We start from the raw sequence: 18,765 nt of genomic DNA on the forward strand, positions 1-18,765 counted from the left end.
CCTTCTTCCCTTGTTTGAAACAGTGGAACTGAACGAGGTCGGCTTCAAGTTTGTACGCAAGTGCATCAACGCAGTGGAAACAAAAGGTAAGGTGCCCACCCTGGCATCAGGAGGTGCCACCATCCTGGTGTTGCTTCCTGTGGCCTTGAATTATATTGTATTTTCTGCAGTATAGTGTTGTTAATCAGTGAAATGAGACTTTGACTTTTAACTGAGGAATGTGTGTCAGAGGAGCAGAAATCCTGCGTGGTCCAGATGTTATACTAAATCAGTTAGGATTGAATTTCCATCTTTATGCTGTTTTCATTCATCAGTTTCTCATCTTTGAGAAAACTCATTGTTAGGCAGAAGGAGAACAGCTCTGGAAGTCTCTCTGTACTTGGGGGACAGAGAGGGGTTAACTGGGATATAGGGTTATTCAGACCCATTTTGTTAAAAGCAGCAGGAGGGAAGCAGGCTGATGGATGATAGCTCACCCTCTGGTCTTTCGTAAAACGCCCAGCCTGTACCAGTGTACGTTGCTAGCATGGGCTCTAGGATGAAGATAAATCGCTCCAGAACAGCTGGATCACCTGGCTGCCGCAGGGAAAGGTGACTGGTTTCATATCCAGAGCCTTTGGGGGATGTGGCCAGCCCAGCCCTGCTGAAGTGGGGAGGAGCAGGGTAATGAGACCCTCCTCACGTAGCCGGGCAAATACAGCAGTTCTGTCTTTCCTAACATCGGCTAATATTTTTGAAGAATCTGCTGAAACGCATTTGCCTTCTGTGACAATTTGAACAAATTAGTATTAAAGCAGCACTGTTTCCAGAAATGGCATCTTTAGGCAGGTAGGGCTTTGCCAGCTCGAGCACGTATTCCACGCGCTGGTTGTGCTTGCCTGACCGTGGCACGATCGCGGCAAAAGGTACGTGTCCCAGCTGTGCTGGTGGCCGTGCCCACCGTGGGCGAGCGGAGCTCCTGCCCTCTGCCAGCAGAGCCGGGCGCTGGCAGCAGCAGCAGCCCCTTTGCTGCGGGGCAGCCTGGGGTGCGGGGGGACAGAGTCCGGGTGGTTCCTGGGGCAGAAGCTTTTCGGCAGAGCCAGCACCCTGATAGCTGGGAGAGGAGTTCCACTAGATGGGGCTTTTGGACTTCCCTCCAGCTGGGGAAGCCCCTTGGCTAACGCTCTTTGGCTTTCTCCTGCTTAGGGATTACTACAGAGGGCGTCTACCGGACTGTTGGCAGCAATATTCAGGTGCAGAAGTTGCTGAATGCCTTTTTTGGTAAGAATTAATTATTCTGCACAACTAGATTGTCCTGTTTTTATATTGCTTAAGAGGGACAGAGAGGATCAGGTTTCACAGTGAGAAATGTCCACAATGGTTTTTGGTCCCTGTGGCTCCTCCGAGGCACATCTTCCCCTTCTTTTCTGGGCTTTTTTCTGCAACCTACTCTAGTGCCTCTCCCTTTAAACTGCATTTATTTATTGGTGGAGCAACCTGCATTTTACGTTAAGTGACATAAAGCAAGGCAGTGACCCTGGAGCAGCGGGGACAAGCCTTCTCCCATGGTATGCTAAAAATATCCAGGCATTTTGGAGTCATGTGCTGGGGACGCGTTCCTGCCACAGACCCAGAGTGCAGGATGTTGGCCAAGGAGAGACGAGCCCTCGCCCTCTCCTCTGCTGCCTGCGCGGCCGGCACGTCCCAGCCTGGGGCCGCAGAAGCTCCCGGTTGAGCCGCAGCAGCAGCGGAGGGCTGTGCACAGCGGGGCTGCTCGCGCAGTCGGGCACACGTGGCATGGGTTTGCCAGCATCACCCAACAGTCGAACAACAGCAAGAATCATTGCTTACCCAACCATCATGACTCCTTTCCTTTGGTAACAGCCTGTGTCCCCGTTCTTATTTAGGCAGTGCAAATGAGAACCAGACCTGAACGAGCTCCGGGGCACCCTTTTCCTCGGTGGGGTATCATGGAGAGCTATACTGGGAAGGTGGCCTCTGCAGAGAGGCCGTTACCCTGGTTTAAGGTTTTCACCTGGAAGGACTGGGATACCTCACTGTATGCAATGTATACGTTAATAAGTCAATGTATACATTTCTGCTGTAAGCCTTTCTGTGCACTGAACCTTGTGTTTCATACAAGCATGGGAATTGTTGGGTAGTCTTTATACGAGAAATGGTTAAACTCCCTGCAGCAGGTTGTGGGGCTCAGCAGCGTTGCTCCCAGGCTGGGATCTGGCTGAGGCCATCGTGCCCCTGCCCCATGGCACGCATGGGCCGGGGCAGGCTGTGAGCCCCTTAGGTGAGCCCCAAGGGTTGGTCTCCCACATGCCTAAAGGCTGAGCCGTTCTCACTGTCCCTGCCCGAGGGGCTGGAGCATGGGGCAGGAGGTACGTTTACATTGATACCCGTGTGCCTTGGCCTTACTCCAGCTGACATCTGATATTAATGTAGTATTTGCAGGCTTTTAATATTGTTTTTTACTATTGTTTACTATTGTTTTTACTATTGTTTATTAAAACAGCTGGTTTGTGCTGACATATAGCTGTACCCAATTCCCACGGAGCCACAACTTCAGACAGCTGTCCGGTTACGCTTGCATGATGACTAATTACTTAGCCTAAGTTTCTATTGCTTCTTGATTCTCACCCTCCCTGTGAGTAGCTCTGCGGATTTCTCCTCTGAACCCCACCAGTGAGTGGCTTTTCATTTTATTTATATGCATTGGTCTGGCTGACCACTTGCCACCCCACTGTGTATAAACTCATGATGGAAAGTCCAACAACACAGAAATAACTGCTGCAGAAGGATTTCATCCTGAACTTCAGTAAGAAGATAGATTTGTTTGTTTGTTTGCTTGTTTTGTCTCTAGTCCTGTTTCTTTTTTGAAATAAATCATGCAGTTTATTTCTTTAGTCCAGCTGCCCCCCATCCTCCAGCTATGTCCTTTACTTCATCGTACTGCAGAAGTGATGTGGTTGTTCAGTAAGGGTAGGCAGGAGCAAAGTGTACTTCCATGCTGCTGTGCCGCCTCCTCTGAGGTCCCTCCTCTCCGTGCAGGAAGAGGGAGTGTTGCCAGAATAGCCTTCAGGGGAGTAGCTGTGAAGGAGGGCTTGGAGCTGGACACTTAGATTACTTTGGATATCGGAAAGCTTGTCTTGGATCTGTTGAAATGTGTCGTTTCTGCCAGTCTTGGCTATGCTTGGAAAAAACAAACTATAGAGAATATACTCTCACTAACTTTTCACCACTGCTTAAATGTTACCTTCTGCTGCTTCCTTTGTCCCTAGTTAGCACTGCTCCTAGGCTTTTCTAAAATACTGATGCTGGTACTGTTCTGCTTTTCCCAACCATGAGAATCAGGAGCTTTCCTCATGTGCTGCTGTGGCTTCGTTCATCTGGAGAGGATACCCTCCCCGAGAGTGTGCTATCTATTAACAACCTCAAATGGGCCTTATTTTAAAGCCATTTTGTTCTTCCTCCAGATCCAAAATGTCCAGGGGACGTGGATCTCCAAAGCGGCGATTGGGACATCAAGACGATTACCAGCTCACTGAAGTTTTATCTCAGGTAGCACTGCAGATCCCACCTGCCCCAACTGGGCAAAGGAGCTCAGGGCTGATCCAGGTGAAAAGCGGATTGAACTGCCAGATGTTAACAGCTGGCTGTTGGAAAGGGCAAAGAAGTGACAAAGGTTTTGGGAAGAGGAATGGATTTTTTAATTTTGTATCATTTTTTGAGAAATATACCTGTTGTAGAAACCCCATATCCCATGGGGAAAGCTGTTTAAATAATACTGGCTGGGGGGAGATGCCACTGGGAACCGGTGGTACTGGAGGGCGAGCAGGTTTGCCCGTCAGTCCTTCAAGATCAGTCATGAGTGGGTTGTGCTGCCCTGCCAGAGCTTAGTTTTCTTTCTGGTTATTGCAGGAACCTGTCTGAACCCGTCATGACGTACAAGCTCCACAAAGAGTTGGTCCTGGCTGCCAGTAAGTCCTGCAGCTGCTTTGCTGATGGTCCCTAGCCCTGGCCTCCCCAACCAGTGGACATCAAAATCACTCGACAGAGCTCTGCCAGCCCAACACCGGGGTGTCCAGCTGCTTCCCCCTGTAGAAAGAGCAGTGAACCTCTCTTTTGAGTGCTTAATTGTGCAAGGGAGGTGGTGGTGTTTCTTCCCTTCCTTTCTTTGCTATTGCAGTACTCTTCCCTCTAACAGGGTTTCATGCTCTCAGAGGGTCTGGAGAGCCAGGGGATGTCAACTAACCTGAAATCAGCACAAGTGTCCCAGAAGAATTGTTTCTCGTAAAACCTGTGAGGGAATGGGATGTGCTGTTGCCGTGCAGATAGACAGGTGCTTCCTTTAGGTCATGAAATTTGTTCTGGGATGTTGAATCCAAAGTGTCTACCAATACATGAAAGACATTTTTCTGCTGTAGCTCTTGGGTCTAAGCCACAGCCAGTATTAACAGAGATTAGCCAAGTAACATGGGTATACTGACAGGGCATCACCTGTGCTAAACCGGCTAGTCCTCGGCAGTCCTGTTGTTATGGCCATTTCAAATAAGCCATAATAGTTCTGAACTGGCTGCATCCTCAGAGCGTGTTAAGAGCCAGCATGCTGAGATGGAGACTACATGGATGCAAGGAGTTGGTCATGTCCCTCAGCATGAGAGTACTGGCATTTGGAAATTTGTGGCACACTCAGAAACACTTTGGATTAAAGTATCCTTAACACCCCCATGCCTCCTTGAAGTCAACGGGAGGGTAGGAGAGTGCCTGCCTGTCCTATGTTTGGACGACTAGAGAATTAATAACACTTGTTCTTTCTTGGAAATGAAAATTTTCCACCACCTACAGATCGCGCTCAAGCCCAAGATTTATTAGCTTCAGAACTGGTTAAACCAATGATGGCTGGGTATGTGCAAAATCGTAATCCCTCCCCTACCCTCTCTCAGAAACTTGAACCATTAAGCTTCCCAGCTACCAAGATCCCACCCTATTCTTTTCACACTGAGTATTTTATTGTTTCTTGATTATTTATGCTTCTAAGGGTGACCTCTTTGGGTCAGGGACTCAATTTTTTTTTCCCTGCAGGACATTTCACCATGTGGTTCAGTGTTACAGCTATCTGGGCTGATAAGATACCCAGCAGAGAGGCCATGTGTTCCCCAGGTGTGCTGGTGTGTGGGGCAAGGGTGCGAAGGGGAATACCCGGCCATGCCCAGCCTGTTTCCCCAGCCATGCTCAGAGGCAGAGTGTGACCCTCAGCTCCCTTTCAAGCTTCATTTCTCCCACTTTCCACTTCATTTTGTTTCTCACAATGATTACCCTGTTGCTATGTAATCTCACTTTCCTTCTGCTTCCCTTCGCCAGGTTTGGCCAGCCAGCCCTATGTTGCAGAAGGAACAGCTCCCACAGATTTTCTTTGGTTTTATCTTTCTCTTATGTATTTACTTTGAAAGTGGTGGGCACAAACTTTTCTTTGTGTTACTTCTTTGCAGAATCTGAGAACCTGGATTACAGGCTGGGAGCCATTCACGCGCTCGTCTATAAACTACCTGACAAGAACAGAGAGATGTTAGAGCTCCTCATACAACACCTTGTCAAGTAAGCAGACATTTTTCTCTAAAGCCAAAGTAAGGGGAATAATGGAGTCAGCAGAACAAGTCTTTTTTTGTGGCCGGTTTGCAAAATTGTATCCACCACAGTCCCCCTAGGAATTTACGTTTGGACTGCACAAATGGTATGATTATCCTTGCTACCCACTGCATTAAGTGATGCTTCTCTTTCTAATTGCCACTTTCATCCCCTTTCTGACAAGTACCAAGCAGGAAATAATTTTAAAATTAAAATACCCTCTGACAGCAGAGCTATAAATTGTCACCTCTCACTCCAGTTAAAAAGAACATTAGTTGTCGGGTTTGGGAATGGGTGTAGGACCTGTGCCCGTGGGCTGAACGTGAAGCATGCTTTGGTTTTATGTGCTGCTCTATGGATTCAATGTCCTGAGCCCTTAGAGCAGCACGAAGGCTTAGGTGTGTCAGTCTCTGCTCTCATACAGGCATGTTGGATGCTTGGTGGCACTGAGCCATGCTGCTTCCACCAATGAGCCACTGAAAGTCTGTTACTTGATGATAATAGCACCAGCACTGCATTGGGAAATGGGTATTTTCCTGCCTCCTTGTCACACCGAATGTGAAGGCTCAGTGTGGAAGCTCTGCCCTCTCCACCCCAGGGAGGAGCAGGGGCACAGCAGGGAGAGAGGCTTGTGGTGAGTCATGTTGAAGCTCAAAAGCAAGGGAGCAATCTGTGTGCAGGTCAGGAAGGACCAGGGCTTGCAGAAGCAATGGCTTTTGTATGACAGGGCTTGCTTTGGACCTTTGGAGAAGTCGTTTTCAAAACTGGACTGTTCCAGAAATAAGCAGGGCTGATCTGGGACTGTCATGTCCTGATACTCAAGGCAAATGCTTGGCCACCGGTTCCATGCCCTCTCTTTGGGGCAAGGAGGGCTGGCTGGGGGATCCTGCCTGCCATCCGGTTCCAGCCTTTCAGGCACAGGTTTGTGTGGTTTTTAGAAACCTCTGCATAAGTGGCAGAGCTGAGTGACTGGCATGCAGTCCGATGAAGCTAACACTGTACTTGTGGTCACTGTGTTTATTCCTTAAAGTGCTTATGCTTAAATTCTGTTTCCTCTCCCCTTTATGCTGACATAAACCCCTTTAACACCAGCGCTACAGGGCAAACCCAGAATTCATTATGTGTCAGCATCAGAGTCTCTCTCCTCTGGTCTGCTTCTGGAAACAGGTAGTGCCCACGTAGGTGGTTAGTACTTCAGTCAACAGTTGGTGCTGCTCCACACGCTTGCATGGTCTTCCAAAGCTTGAAGGCTGCTGGACAGAGAGAGCTCTGTTCTGTGAAAATGGTGGTTCTTTCAGAAAGAAGATGCTGTGTAGAGATTTACTTAAAACCTCCAAAGTGTGCTCCCTGCATTCGGTCCTCCTCCTTCAGGGAGAGGAAAAATTAAAGCCCAAAGTCAGTTCTGGATAAATAGGGTATTCCAATTGACAAGATTCCTTTTGCGTATGTATTGCACAGATGACTTTTGATTGCAGGGTTAAAAGAGGAGCTAGGAGTGGGAAGGGATCAAATAAAAATACCGCCAGCGTGTAGCTCTGCCAAACAGTTGTCCTAGCCAAACGTGCATGTCATGACTAGAGGCATGTTTTATCTCTGGTAGGGTTGGGAAACAAATTCTGCTGAAACAAAATGAAGAAAATTGAATGACTGATTCTAACTGTGTCCTTTTCCATTGCTTGGAATAAGATCTGTTTGGAAAAAAACAAACCAAAACAAAACCTATTCCTTTTTTCCCTCCTCTCCACAGCATATGTGAGCACAGCCGAGAGAATCTGATGTCACCGTCTAACATGGGAGTGATATTTGGACCTACCCTCATGCGAGCACAGGAGGACACCGTGGCAGCGATGATGAACATCAAGTTCCAAAACATAGTAGTTGAGATCCTCATTGAGCACTTTGGGAAGGTACAGGTGGCAGCCCTGGGAGCGCCTCCATGCAGCTCCTGGCTGCTCCATCATGTTTGTGCAAACTGTTGCTGTGGCAACAATGTAGAGCTCTGGCTCCTTTTTCTGGAGTCTTCTTAGGGACTGGGTTTTTTTTATATAATGTACTGTTCTGAAATGCTTCATAAGGAAACAAAAAGTGTAGCAGATATGTTCCTCGCTGTTGCCTTTAGCTAGTTCTGAAGGAAAGCCTGAGTCCAGGGATTTTTGCTTTTCTGTTTAAAGAAGAGGAATTTTTATTGGAAAAAAACCTATTCCACACCTGGACCTTACACTTTCCTTAGCTGAAGACAGGAGCTAGACCAGAGCATAACAGGTTTCAAGAGGCACAGTCCAAGATGAGACACTATACAACTATTAATACAGGGGAAAAAACCCCAAAGCAGACATGTATTGAAGGGTTGATGAAAATAATTCAGCTGTGTATACTATCTGTTCAGATCCAAGTGTGGGCAAGTCTGGGGAGGGGAGCTGCTGCCTGGGGTGGAGCTGTCAGAGAAGACTTCAGCAGGCGGCCAGTGCCCCTTGTGTTGGGGCAGTGCTCTGCACAGGGCAGTGCACCCTGGCGAGGGCTCGAGCAGTGTTTGGCTTTCACGGGATCTTTGGTGAATATTTTTGTCCAAGAGCATTGCCTAAATGCACAGCCTGGATTAGTCTGCTGTGGTGGGTGCTGAAGATTCACATGTAGACAACAGCTTTTTGTTGTGTGGTGTTTTGTCTCCTGATGGAAAGCAGAATATTCCACTGTCTTCTGTATTAGCGCTTTCTCCTCGTGATACCTGATATAATGGCTTAGGGTTCTCAGGGTGGCTGGAGGATGATAGAGCCATATGTTGATATTTAAAAACTCAAGCAGCATTTGCATTCAGATCAGCACACTAGGAACCAGATTGCTTTCCTGATAACAGTGCTGGGTCCGAAGGATTGAGTTTGGTCCTTCAGCTTTTCATAATACTTTACATTACAAAGTGTCCAAACAATCTCTTATGTCTTAGAGGAGGGGAAAGTTTGAAGGCATCCTTTAAAGGATGTTGCTTGCTGTAGGGAGAGTGGGGTAGCGCTCCCAGCAGACAGGGCAGCACACATGTGGAAGTGAAGCTCCCTTTTTGGGAAAGGAAGAGGAGGACAAAGCTGAAAGAGCAGGGTTCTTGCAAAAGTGGATGTGGAGTTGGAGCAACCAAAGGGGGACCAGATGGGTGGTGTGGGAGTTGGTTGCGGTGCCGAGGATTGAAACAGAGAAATGGGATGAAAGAGTTCACAGAGATTTTTGAGTACCCGCACAAGAAGCTCATGAAAATCACATGCCAGTTTCTTTGTAGGTCTCTGCAAATGCTTTTAATAAGTTCCCGCAGCAAAACAGTGAATCATTTGTGTGTTAGGATCCTCACACAACTTGCTCCAGAACTGAGCCTCTGTCCTCCCCTCTTGTACAGCCTGCAGTGCAGACTGAGTCAATACACAATTTACACTGCCACCTCTAAGAGCTGGAATTAAAACTTTAATTAAGCCAGACATCCCTTTGCTTGCTTTTAATTTCTTCAGTGATAAGGTTAAGTTAGTAACATTTATTAGATTGAGCTTGTAAGTTCAGCATCAGAGTTGAAAGTATCTTCAGCTCAGACATGAGCAAACACTTTAAATGAGTCTAGAAGAGGAGAGGAATATGATTTATATGGTGCAGCATGAAGACTCTAAGGACAAAGTAACTATTCATGAAGTCTTTGTGGATAATTACTGTTTCCACAGCTTATATTTCAATGCCATGGTTAAATTAATTAAGTTGATCACTCTGGAAACACTTTCTTCACTGTACAAACCTTCTAAATACGAGTGTCTGTCAATATCTTTGTACCTTCAGGTTGTTTAACTTGGATTTTCATTTAGAAGGCAGAAGCAAAGCAGAGGCTGCACCCACATCTTAAAAAGAGTAGTTTGCCATGGGTTTTAGCATGGTTTTCAGATGTTGAAAAGCATCTCATGAAAACAGCATTCAGTGGTACCTGTATAAGCATCCGTGGGGAGCTTAACACTTCTTTTTCTTTAAAAAATAATATTGGATTCTTGTCAATATGTAGGATTGAGATTGATATTTCCAAACAATTGCCCTGCTGCTGTTAATCCTTTGCTATTTTAATAATACATAAGCTGCTGCTTTTATATCACAGGCTGTTAATGTCATAGCAGATTCCTCTGAATCCAGGTAAGGGGACTCACTGGACCTTGTATTCTGGAGTGGGAAAAATGTACTGCCCCTGCAAAGGGCAGAGCCCCTGTTGGCATTAAGCATCAGCAGCCATGCCATGTCACCGAACTGGGAGAGAAAAGGAGCTGCAATGACCAGATTGGGGTTTGGAGCTGGTCTGGGTCTTTGCCCTGAATGTGTTGTTCCTCCCCTCTTTGTGCAGAGTAGGGCAGACTAAGTCAGGAACAAAGCTGGAGTACCAGCGCATGGTATTTATACTGAGCCTGCTGAGTGAAAGCCTGGGCAGACTAGGTTGGGTGCAGCTCAGGTCCAACCTTGCCCCTGCGCTCCCCAGGTAAGGGAGGTGTGGGGAGCCCAGCTGCCAGTGCCCACCCTCACCGTGGTACATGCTACCTAGTCTTTGGGATCAAGACGGTTAAAGTGGGGGCATGTTTTTCTCTCTCATCCCCCTTCTTGATTTCCCAGAACTGCTCTTTGGCTGGGAGAAGAAGGAATATGCTTTTGGTTTGAATTACGAAAACGGCGTACTTAATCAAATCAGAATGTTAAATTTCTTAATTTTAAAATTTTTCTGGGTAACACAATAAAATTGTTCTTCCATAACAAAGCGTGCACTGACGGAGCGGAGACCCTCCTCATCGGTGAGTCTGGCACCAGCTCTTGTCCTCTGGACTTGAGCCGTCTCCTGCTGACAGCCAGGAAGGGACCAGGACGGGCAGTGCAGCCTCGAGTCTCGGCAACTTGTGCTACCCCATCTGCTGTAACTCACTCTTTAAAGCCTGATATAAATTCAATTAATATCTGTGCGAAAAACACAAAAGCAGTGGGTTTGGTCCTTAATGTGGTGTTTCAGATCTTCAAGAGACTGCCCAGAAGCTTAATGCTTTTTCAGCTTTTAAAAAAAGCACTGACATAAGTAAGAACCTCTACATTAAACCCAACCAGTTAGGTGCCATATGACCAGGGAGGAAAGGAGATAAAACTCCTTAGCAGCTTTGTTTTTATGCCAGTATTTCATCCAAGATAATTTCACAGAGCCACATACTTCCTTGTAAGCCAAGAGCTGAAGGGTTTTTTAGCGTTAAATCTAAAACAATGTGGTGGTTTGTTTGGGTGCTTTCTGTAGATTGTATCACCTCGCTGGTGTGGAAAACTTGATGTTTCTCAGAAACTGTCAGCTTCAAAACTTCCTTAATCTGCTCCAGGATAATTTGTTTCTACACATTTTGTCTGTATTTGTGATTTTGCTGTGTTAATTAGTTTAGCACTGCAGTTGCTGCAGTGGGTGTGCAAGGTGCAAAGCAGGCAATCTGTCCGTAGGAAAGACCACGGCGGGATGCGTCTGTAGACCCATAACTAAAGCATCAGCCCTGCTCCAGCCCCTCTCTAGCCCTGGCAGCCCGGGCTTTCCCAAGTGCTACCGACCCTTGAGAGGGGCTGGTGCGCACCATCTGTCCCTCTCTGGAAACGCTGGTTAGGAGCTGGGCTCACAGGGCTGGAGCAAACGGCTGCGAGGCTCTCATGGGCCGTGGCTGGTCGGAGTGGTTTGGAGCAGCCCTGGCTTTTCCAGCCCTCCTGGGTCAGTCAGAGGTGACTCGGGCCACAGATGGGTTCGTGCCTGATGGAGAGCAGAGAGGAGCAGGGCAGCCCTTGGCAAAGGCAGCGGGCGGCCGCTTGCCATGCAGGAGCTGGGTCTGTGCTCCTGGCATGGCTCAACCTCTGAACTCCCTACTCTGCTGCGAGGTGCCTTTTAATGACACCAGGTTAACGAGGCGAGCCTCTAGGGATGTCATTCAACCTGGTGGGATGGAAGAGTCATCTAAACGTGTCTGTCTTTACAGATCTACTCCGGCCCTCCAGAAGACACCACTGCCCCCCCAGTGCCTCCTCCCAGGGTGGCTGCCCGGCGACACAAACCCATCACCATTTCCAAACGTCCTCTGAGGGAAAGACCCGTCTTCTTCGGTGCTTCTGTGGAAGAAAGTGGAGGTCAGTCCGGCTGTTCATTGATGCCTTACCTGCCTCTCCCCACTCCTGTTTCTTGTAACACTTTCCAGGAGCAATGGAGATAACAATAGCAGGACTGCACTTCCCAGGCCATGAACACAGCAGACAGCGAGATCTGTTGTTCAGTGAGAAAGGAAAGGAAAAAAATACTCACACATAGGCTGCATCACCTCACAACTCAAACTCCGTGGGGATTTCTTTTTTCTGTTACTTGTAGCATTCTCCGTTACTTAAACTAAGACTTGTTCTTGCATATGAGAAGCCCAGTGGAAAGGTTTTGCAGCTTCAGAGGCAAAAATGTGAAGTGCTGGAGGCACAGCCGAGGAGGAGAGTTGGTAGGATGGGAGCGAGTGTGCCCAGGCTGGGGGTGGCTGTGTGCTGCTGGAGTCTTGTCCCACCAGAGCGTATCAGTCCCAAGAGGGTCTGCAGGGCTGGCTCAGCTGCTGGTGATTTTACATCCAGAGCAAGAACAGTGAAGCACTTTCTCAGGACCCAATGATAGTATTTTCTAGACCAAGTACAGCTCTGCTGCTAAATTCATTTGATTGTAAGGAAATGGTAAGGCCCTTACTATCATGTTGAAAGGCATGTCAATTTAAGGTCATGTTGCTCTTTGCACCCGATTTGCTGTAATTGTCATTGCAAGCTGTCACCAGAGAGATGAAAAGTCTCTTTCTCTGGTACAGTTTTCAGAGCTTTGATGATGTTTAGGCTTAATACTACAAGTGTGCTTTTTGGCACTGGCAAAACATGATCGATTCAAATTGCTTTTTAAAATCACAAGACTGCTCATGTAGCTGGAGATGGCCTTGTATTTAAATGTTTCTCCAAACTGGGAGCAGAAGCATTAGCGTTTGGCTGCACCAAGGCTGCAGGGTGCAATCAGTTTCATAGCCGTGCTTCTGCATCACGTGCCTGGGTCTCTAGCATGGCAAGAGGGATGAGATGAATGATTTTTGGAGGGACGTAAAAGCATGGTACACAACTTCTCCTGAGCAAGAGTACTGGAAATTTAAAAGAAACCCGTGAGTATATTCTGTGATATTCAGTGTTGCTTCAGTTTTCTTTATTCCTCAGCATTTGCCTGAGCCGCTCACTGTTTGTGTTTTGCTCAGGGTGAGGGTCTGTCGATCCCCCGCTGCAAGCATGTTTGTCCCTTGGTACCGCAGGAGCCGCACAGCGCTGGGGGAGAGCTCTGCACTGCCGCGGGGCAGAGACCACCGCGCCTCCGCGCTGCTTCCTAACCTGATGGCTGTCTGTCCCCTTGGCTCCGCAGCAGACCGGCACAGCCAGACCCCCAACGGCAGCGGCAGCGGCGGTGTCGGCACGGAAGCCCCCAAGCCGCTGCACCGCAGCCGCCTGCCCGCGCCCCGGCCAGGGGGGGACGAGCCGGGGCGTCCCCCTGCTGAGGGCCGGCCCGACCCCCGTGCCGAGGCAGAGGTGGGGAAGATGGTGGCCAGGCTGCAGGACGGAGGAGTGAAGCCGGCCGGCAAGGCTGCCAACGGGGTGGTGGCCAGCCCTGCCCTGAGGACCTCCACGCTCCAGGCCAGGAGACCGGCTCCCCGGCCAGGGATCTACGGCAGAGAGGGTGAGTGTGCGTCCGGAGCCGTGGCTCGCGCCGGGGTCCCGGCCGAAGCAAGGCAGAAGGAATGCTGATCTCCCAGGGGAAGCTCAAGGTGCTTGAGCCAGCCCTCCCGGCTGCGCGTCGTGCGCCGGGACAGCCGGAGCGGGTGGTGGGCTTCTTGCCTCGAGTCCTCTTGGTGTAGCTCAGCAAGAGGGGTTGGGAGACCAGAACAGCTTGAGGTCCGGGTGCAAGGGTTTGATCAGGCCTTGGCCTCCTGAGTTGTCCTGGTTTATTTCAGACAGTGGGTACTTTTGGTCTGTTGCTTACTGGGGTTGCGGCTGCTCTGCGGGGTTTCGGAGCAGCCTGCAGAGCCTGGTGCCAGTGCTGCCCCTCCTTGCTGAGCCAGGCAGGTGCCACCGGTGTCAGATGAAGCAGGCTTTCCGTGCAGTAGCTGAGCCTCTGCTTGTGCTGAGCTGAACCTAGCTCAGTGGACTTGTAAAATTTAGGTTTGAGTAGCGATATAAAGGCCATTAAACTCGAAGCAATTTGTACCTGGTCTAACCAGCTGTAAGCACTCTGGATAGTCAGCGCTCTCCTCAGCAGAGACAAGAGAAATGGCAAAAGTCACTTCCAGATTTTAATTTCTGATGGGTTTATCTGTCAGGCTCCCTGTGACACAGCTTCTGGCTTACTGAGTCTTTACTGGGAACGTTTATGTCAACAGTTCATCCTTTGGTGTTAAATATAAATAATGATTGTTATTTGTATTCTAATAAGGTTTATACAGAAATTTATTACAGGTAGAAATAATTAGTTTGGGGCCAGATTTGAGCTGGCATTGTCTGTTTCAGTGGAGGAAGGCATGTAGGCGTTTGTGGATCTGTGTGTCTGTAGACATTCTCCCCTGCAACACCAGGGAGCCATTTGCAGGACAGTACACTTTGCTGTAATTGTGGGTATTTGGTGCTGAGTTTTATAAAATACTCAGGACAATGGCCATAATAAAAGATGTATTGCTTTCTGCAATTTGCCAGCTTTTCCTGTGCACTTTCCAGTGCTTTTCAGATGCTGTCATAGCCTGACAGTTTCACAGTCCTGTAATTAGAAAATAAAAACCAGGCTGTGTTCTTGACAAATGACCCCCATGTGCAACAGAGAGAAAGAAGAAAGGCCCAGCTGGGTAACACAAACATTAAATTCATCTGACTGACACTACTGCCTTAATTTACATTTGTCACAAAAATGGTAGGTGGAAATCTGCTTTTGGAAGAGTAAGATAGCTTTAAAGTCGGCTTATACATCAACTGCATTTAGTGCTTCAAAGTTTTGTGGTTTTGCATTATCATACATAGTGTGCTGACAGCATGTCCTGGAGCCACAGCGTAATAAAACTGGCTGTGTTGATCCTTGAACGTATAGGTAGAAGAACACTGAAGTAGCTGTGTTGATACGTGCAAATCAGTGCTAGAATGCTGTATTGAGCTTTTAATGTGCACAGTTTGGGGGTAATTTTGAAAAACCAGAGAAACCAAGAAGTGTAGGCTGAAGGATTAGGAAACAGGCCTTTTACTGAGAAATTCAAGTTGTACAGCTTACCAAGGAGAAAATTAGGATCAGAATTTACAAATGCCAAGTATGGAAGAGAGTTGCTTAAGGACTGGTGTTTGAGCTAGCACACCAGGGTATGATAAGGTTCAGTAACTAAGGGGTTGACAAAGCCTTGGTTAAGTAGTTGCAGCAATTAGTTGTCTTACCAAATAGAAAAACATCATTGACTCATTTCTAATCAGAAACAGGACTCTCTAGCAGTGGAAATACCTAAATTGGAAGGGCAGGAACCCAGCCCTTGAGATGGTTTTGTGCCATATAAATGGCCAGAGGAGAAGATCAAAAGGATTGCTGTCCTGCAGAAATGCGCACTAGGGGGAAGGTGTGGGGTTACCAGGGGCGTCAGGTAAAGTCTGACACTTATTCCTTACTCGCTTAACCCTTGAAAGTGTTCAAGGGTTAAGTGAATAACAAGGCTGGCTGGATCTTGGGAAAGAAAAGCAGCCAAGGCAGAAACTCCTGTGAGCAGAGCGGAAAGCTGGGGGAGAGGACAGGTCATGCCACTGTCCAAGACAAAAACTCAGAGAAGCAGCAGCCCTGGACTTCAGGGATCACCAATTTGTGTTATTCTTCTAGCTTTTGAAGAGCAGCACTGCACAGGTTTTGTTTAAGAAAACTTGTTCCCAGGCAATATCGTCTTTGCAATCAGCAACTATATCAAGTTTTTCATCACAGGGTCCAGCATCAGCCCCTCTTTCTAGTGCCAGGAAGGCTATGCTGGGGCAGGCAGAATGGGAACTGCCTTTTCCTGGGACTCTTTCCCTAAAGTCTGGCTATTGGCCACTGTCAGAGAGAGGATGTTGCAGCAGACAGACAGAACTAAGCCCACTAACTTGTTTAATACCTCTTCATAAATATCTAGCCCTCTACCCAAGCTTCGTACTCAGTGTTTGTAATCTTCAACCTTGCAGGCGAGTGCGACGGTGTCCCTAAGGCACGATCCCATGGTGATAAACCTGTGATAACACGTCCCCCTGTGAGACCTCCGGACCCACCGTGCCGCACTCCTGTCCCTCCAAGGCTGGAGCAGAGGCCAGATCTGATAGCAGGAACAGCAGAAGAGATGCCTTCATCTGTGTAAGTCAGCAGCCGTCGGTGAGCGTGCGGTACCTGGGGTGGGCAGCTCAGCCCGAGGGAGCTGTCAGCACCCAGGGGCTTGGGGAGGTGTGGGGGGACAAGGTCAGCCTGGGTCGTGGGAGTAGGAGCTGGTGTCACCTACTGGGAATTTTGGAGGAGGAGGAAGAGAAATACCACGTTGGTTTCCAGCGCTGGTGGCATACAATGGCTGGAGCCTGTGGACATCCCCTTTGACACCAGTGCAAGCGTGGGTTTGAACATCACGTTGAAAAGCTGTGCAGAGGGCACGGCCTGGGAGAGCAGTGTGGCCATAGCAAAGGCAAACACGCACAGGAAAAACAAAGCGCTGAACCTTCTCAAGCACAGCCCTGGGGCTAAGCCTTGTCCCATCACTTTCTCTGCTATTTCTCCTGTCAGTGAAGTTGGAGAGCCCCTCCCTGCCTGGCTCTGAGCAAGCCTCTCAAATGAGACACTTCCTGGGGAAGGACAAGATCCAGCTTGGATCTCTCTTAAGGAAATTGGATGGAGTTCAGTTTCAGCGTCAGGTTTCTTTCAGATTTTAATGAGACAGAAACCCTGCTGGCTTCAATGGGAATTAAAGAAAAGAAAAAAGGGTGACTAAATACAGGGATCTCAGCCCAGCAGCCAGGACCGGTCGGTGGGAAGGCTGTAGCCTGGGTGCTGCCGCGGAGCTTGCTGCTGCTGCACATCCAGCAAAGATGTGCGTTCCGTTCCCCTGCCATCGGAGCGGGGCAGCACCCCAACTCTGCACTAATACCCCTCACCTCACGCTCTGCCACCACGCTGCAGCCCTGGGGTGTGTGGGGGCCACCCCCCGGGGCCTCACTCTGCCCGTGGTGACACGAGGTGCAAAAGCATTTGTCGTGAACTGAAGTGCCTCTGTGCCGTGGAAGCCACGCAGCCCGTGAGTGACGATCTCCGGCAGCGGTCCTGGGGGAAGTGCCTGCCGTGGGAGAGCTCCCGAGTTCGTGCTGTGCTGGCCCCTGCTCTCTGCAGAGACCCCCCAGTAAAGCCGCGCTGTGCAGCTGATCCAAGTCCTGCATGTTCATTCCTTAGTCTAGCAAAGGTGCTGTGGGGTTCAGCTCCACGCCTGAAGGGCAGGAACGGGCCTTGCCTTTGCTCTCCTAAATCGCTTGTTAGAACTTTTCTGTTCTATGAGGACATTTGGAAGCTAAATACGAAGCACATAAAAACTGAAGGAGAGGCCCTAAAAAGTGATGGATGCAGGTTTATAAACCAGTATGTAGGATTATAAGCAAGAGTGTGGAAATAAGCAGTGTGGCGAAAAGTGATTAAGGGCTGCCTGGCTAGGGCGGTGTGAAGGCAGAGGGGAATGGAGCTGGCAGCATGAGGAGCGCGGCTGCTGCCTCGGTAGAAAAGACGTCATTAGAAGGTGATTGCCTTCAGCATCTGCTAATGCTACTGCTCTTTTTCCTGGCACAGATGAGATCTCATTAGCAAATTGCCTTATCGGATAACTGGAGTAACCTGTCTTGTTCTCTTTGCAGGGTGGCCTCTAGGACAAAGTTCTTTGAGACAGCTTCCCGAAGAACAAGCAAGTAAGCCTGGCACTGGGAAGTTGGCATGTTAATAAAAGCTGCCCTGCTGCATAGGGTGCTCCCTCTGAGGCAGAGCAAGTCAACTCAGGAAGCCCCAGGCCTGACCTTCTTGCCTTCATACTCATGGGCAGAAGATGGGTCTCAGCTAAAATGCTGGAACTAAACAGAGAGCACAAAGTGTAAAATGTGACTCCAGATACAGACTTGATAAGTTATATGTAAATATGCTAAGTAATAAACATATCTATGGATTCCTTTTATCACGCGTGTATCTAAGTCAGCATAGTGCACGTTGTACTTAGTTCTCAGCCCTTGCGAAGAGCAAAGGTAGGATTGTGGGAGACACGAGGAGGGCTGATTAGATCACAGCAGCTGATCAGAGATGTGAGACCAGAAAGTGGATGGTCCTACACACAATGTATGTGCAGGCATAGCTCCACCACAGAGAGGTACAGTGTGATGGAGTGATAGCTTGGGCACTGAAGCCTTCAGGCTAGGCTGGGATGGCAGGGCTTTCAATTGCAAGCATTATGCTTTGTGGCAGCAGATTTCATTTGTAATAATATCTGCTCATAGAAGCTTCAGCTTCTTCCTGCTTTTAAAGATCACCAACCTCTGCCAAAAGTGTGAGCAGGTTTGCACTAAGTGATAAATGTTGTCTGTTAGTGTTGACAGTGAGTTCTCTTCTTATATCGAAAAATATATCCCTGACCTGACTGTTACCCAGCCCTCTGTTTAGGTTTGTGGATCTGAGTTTGAGTGTGCTTATTGCATTAATTTTTTTCCTGTGTTCTTCTACTTCCTTATATACAGTTCTTCATCACCACAAGGCAGGATCCCAGGTGATGAGAGCTGAGGCTAAAGGTACGTGTTTATGACAATAAATGAAATAATAAACCAAAAGCATATGTGTAACATAAACTCAGCATTCATGGGGTGGTGGGAGTCCAGTGGAGGCAATGGGAATCTCAAAAGAAAGATGAGGAGAAATGTCCTTCCTGTAGGAGACCCTTGCAGGAGGAAAGATAATGACTAGAGGTGGGGTGTGCTCTTTGCTGGGGTGGTAGTATGGCAGGGCAGAGTAAATCAGCCTGCTCTGCCCTTCCTGAGCCTCCTCGCTGCAGCGCTCAGGGTAAACGTGAGCACTATGAAAGCGGCAATGCT

The 18,765-nt window shown here is 48.5% G+C and overlaps 1 protein-coding gene across 3 annotated transcripts in view; it reads left to right on the plus strand.

Annotated features, from left to right (window-relative positions):
* Positions 1–18,765, plus strand: part of OPHN1 (oligophrenin 1) — a 76,023-nt gene that overhangs the window by 48,290 nt on the left and 8,968 nt on the right. For 2 of the 3 annotated variants that reach the window (XR_012653977.1, XM_075054092.1), the window contains exons 13-23: positions 24–86; positions 1,186–1,260; positions 3,465–3,549; positions 3,910–3,968; positions 5,481–5,586; positions 7,364–7,523; positions 11,607–11,754; positions 13,049–13,360; positions 15,856–16,021; positions 17,551–17,601; positions 18,415–18,465. Coding sequence is in view for 2 of the 3 variants with exons in the window: in XM_075054092.1 (XP_074910193.1) it covers positions 24–86; positions 1,186–1,260; positions 3,465–3,549; positions 3,910–3,968; positions 5,481–5,586; positions 7,364–7,523; positions 11,607–11,754; positions 13,049–13,360; positions 15,856–16,021; positions 17,551–17,601; positions 18,415–18,457 (1,268 nt within the window). In the remaining variant the exon portion in view is untranslated. The remainder of the gene's footprint in view (positions 1–23; positions 87–1,185; positions 1,261–3,464; positions 3,550–3,909; positions 3,969–5,480; positions 5,587–7,363; positions 7,524–11,606; positions 11,755–13,048; positions 13,361–15,855; positions 16,022–17,550; positions 17,602–18,414; positions 18,466–18,765) is intronic. The other variant, XM_075054094.1, reaches the window with a different exon arrangement.

This window comes from Buteo buteo, chromosome 22, assembly GCF_964188355.1.
Source record: "Buteo buteo chromosome 22, bButBut1.hap1.1, whole genome shotgun sequence".
Lineage (NCBI taxonomy): Eukaryota > Metazoa > Chordata > Aves > Accipitriformes > Accipitridae > Buteo > Buteo buteo.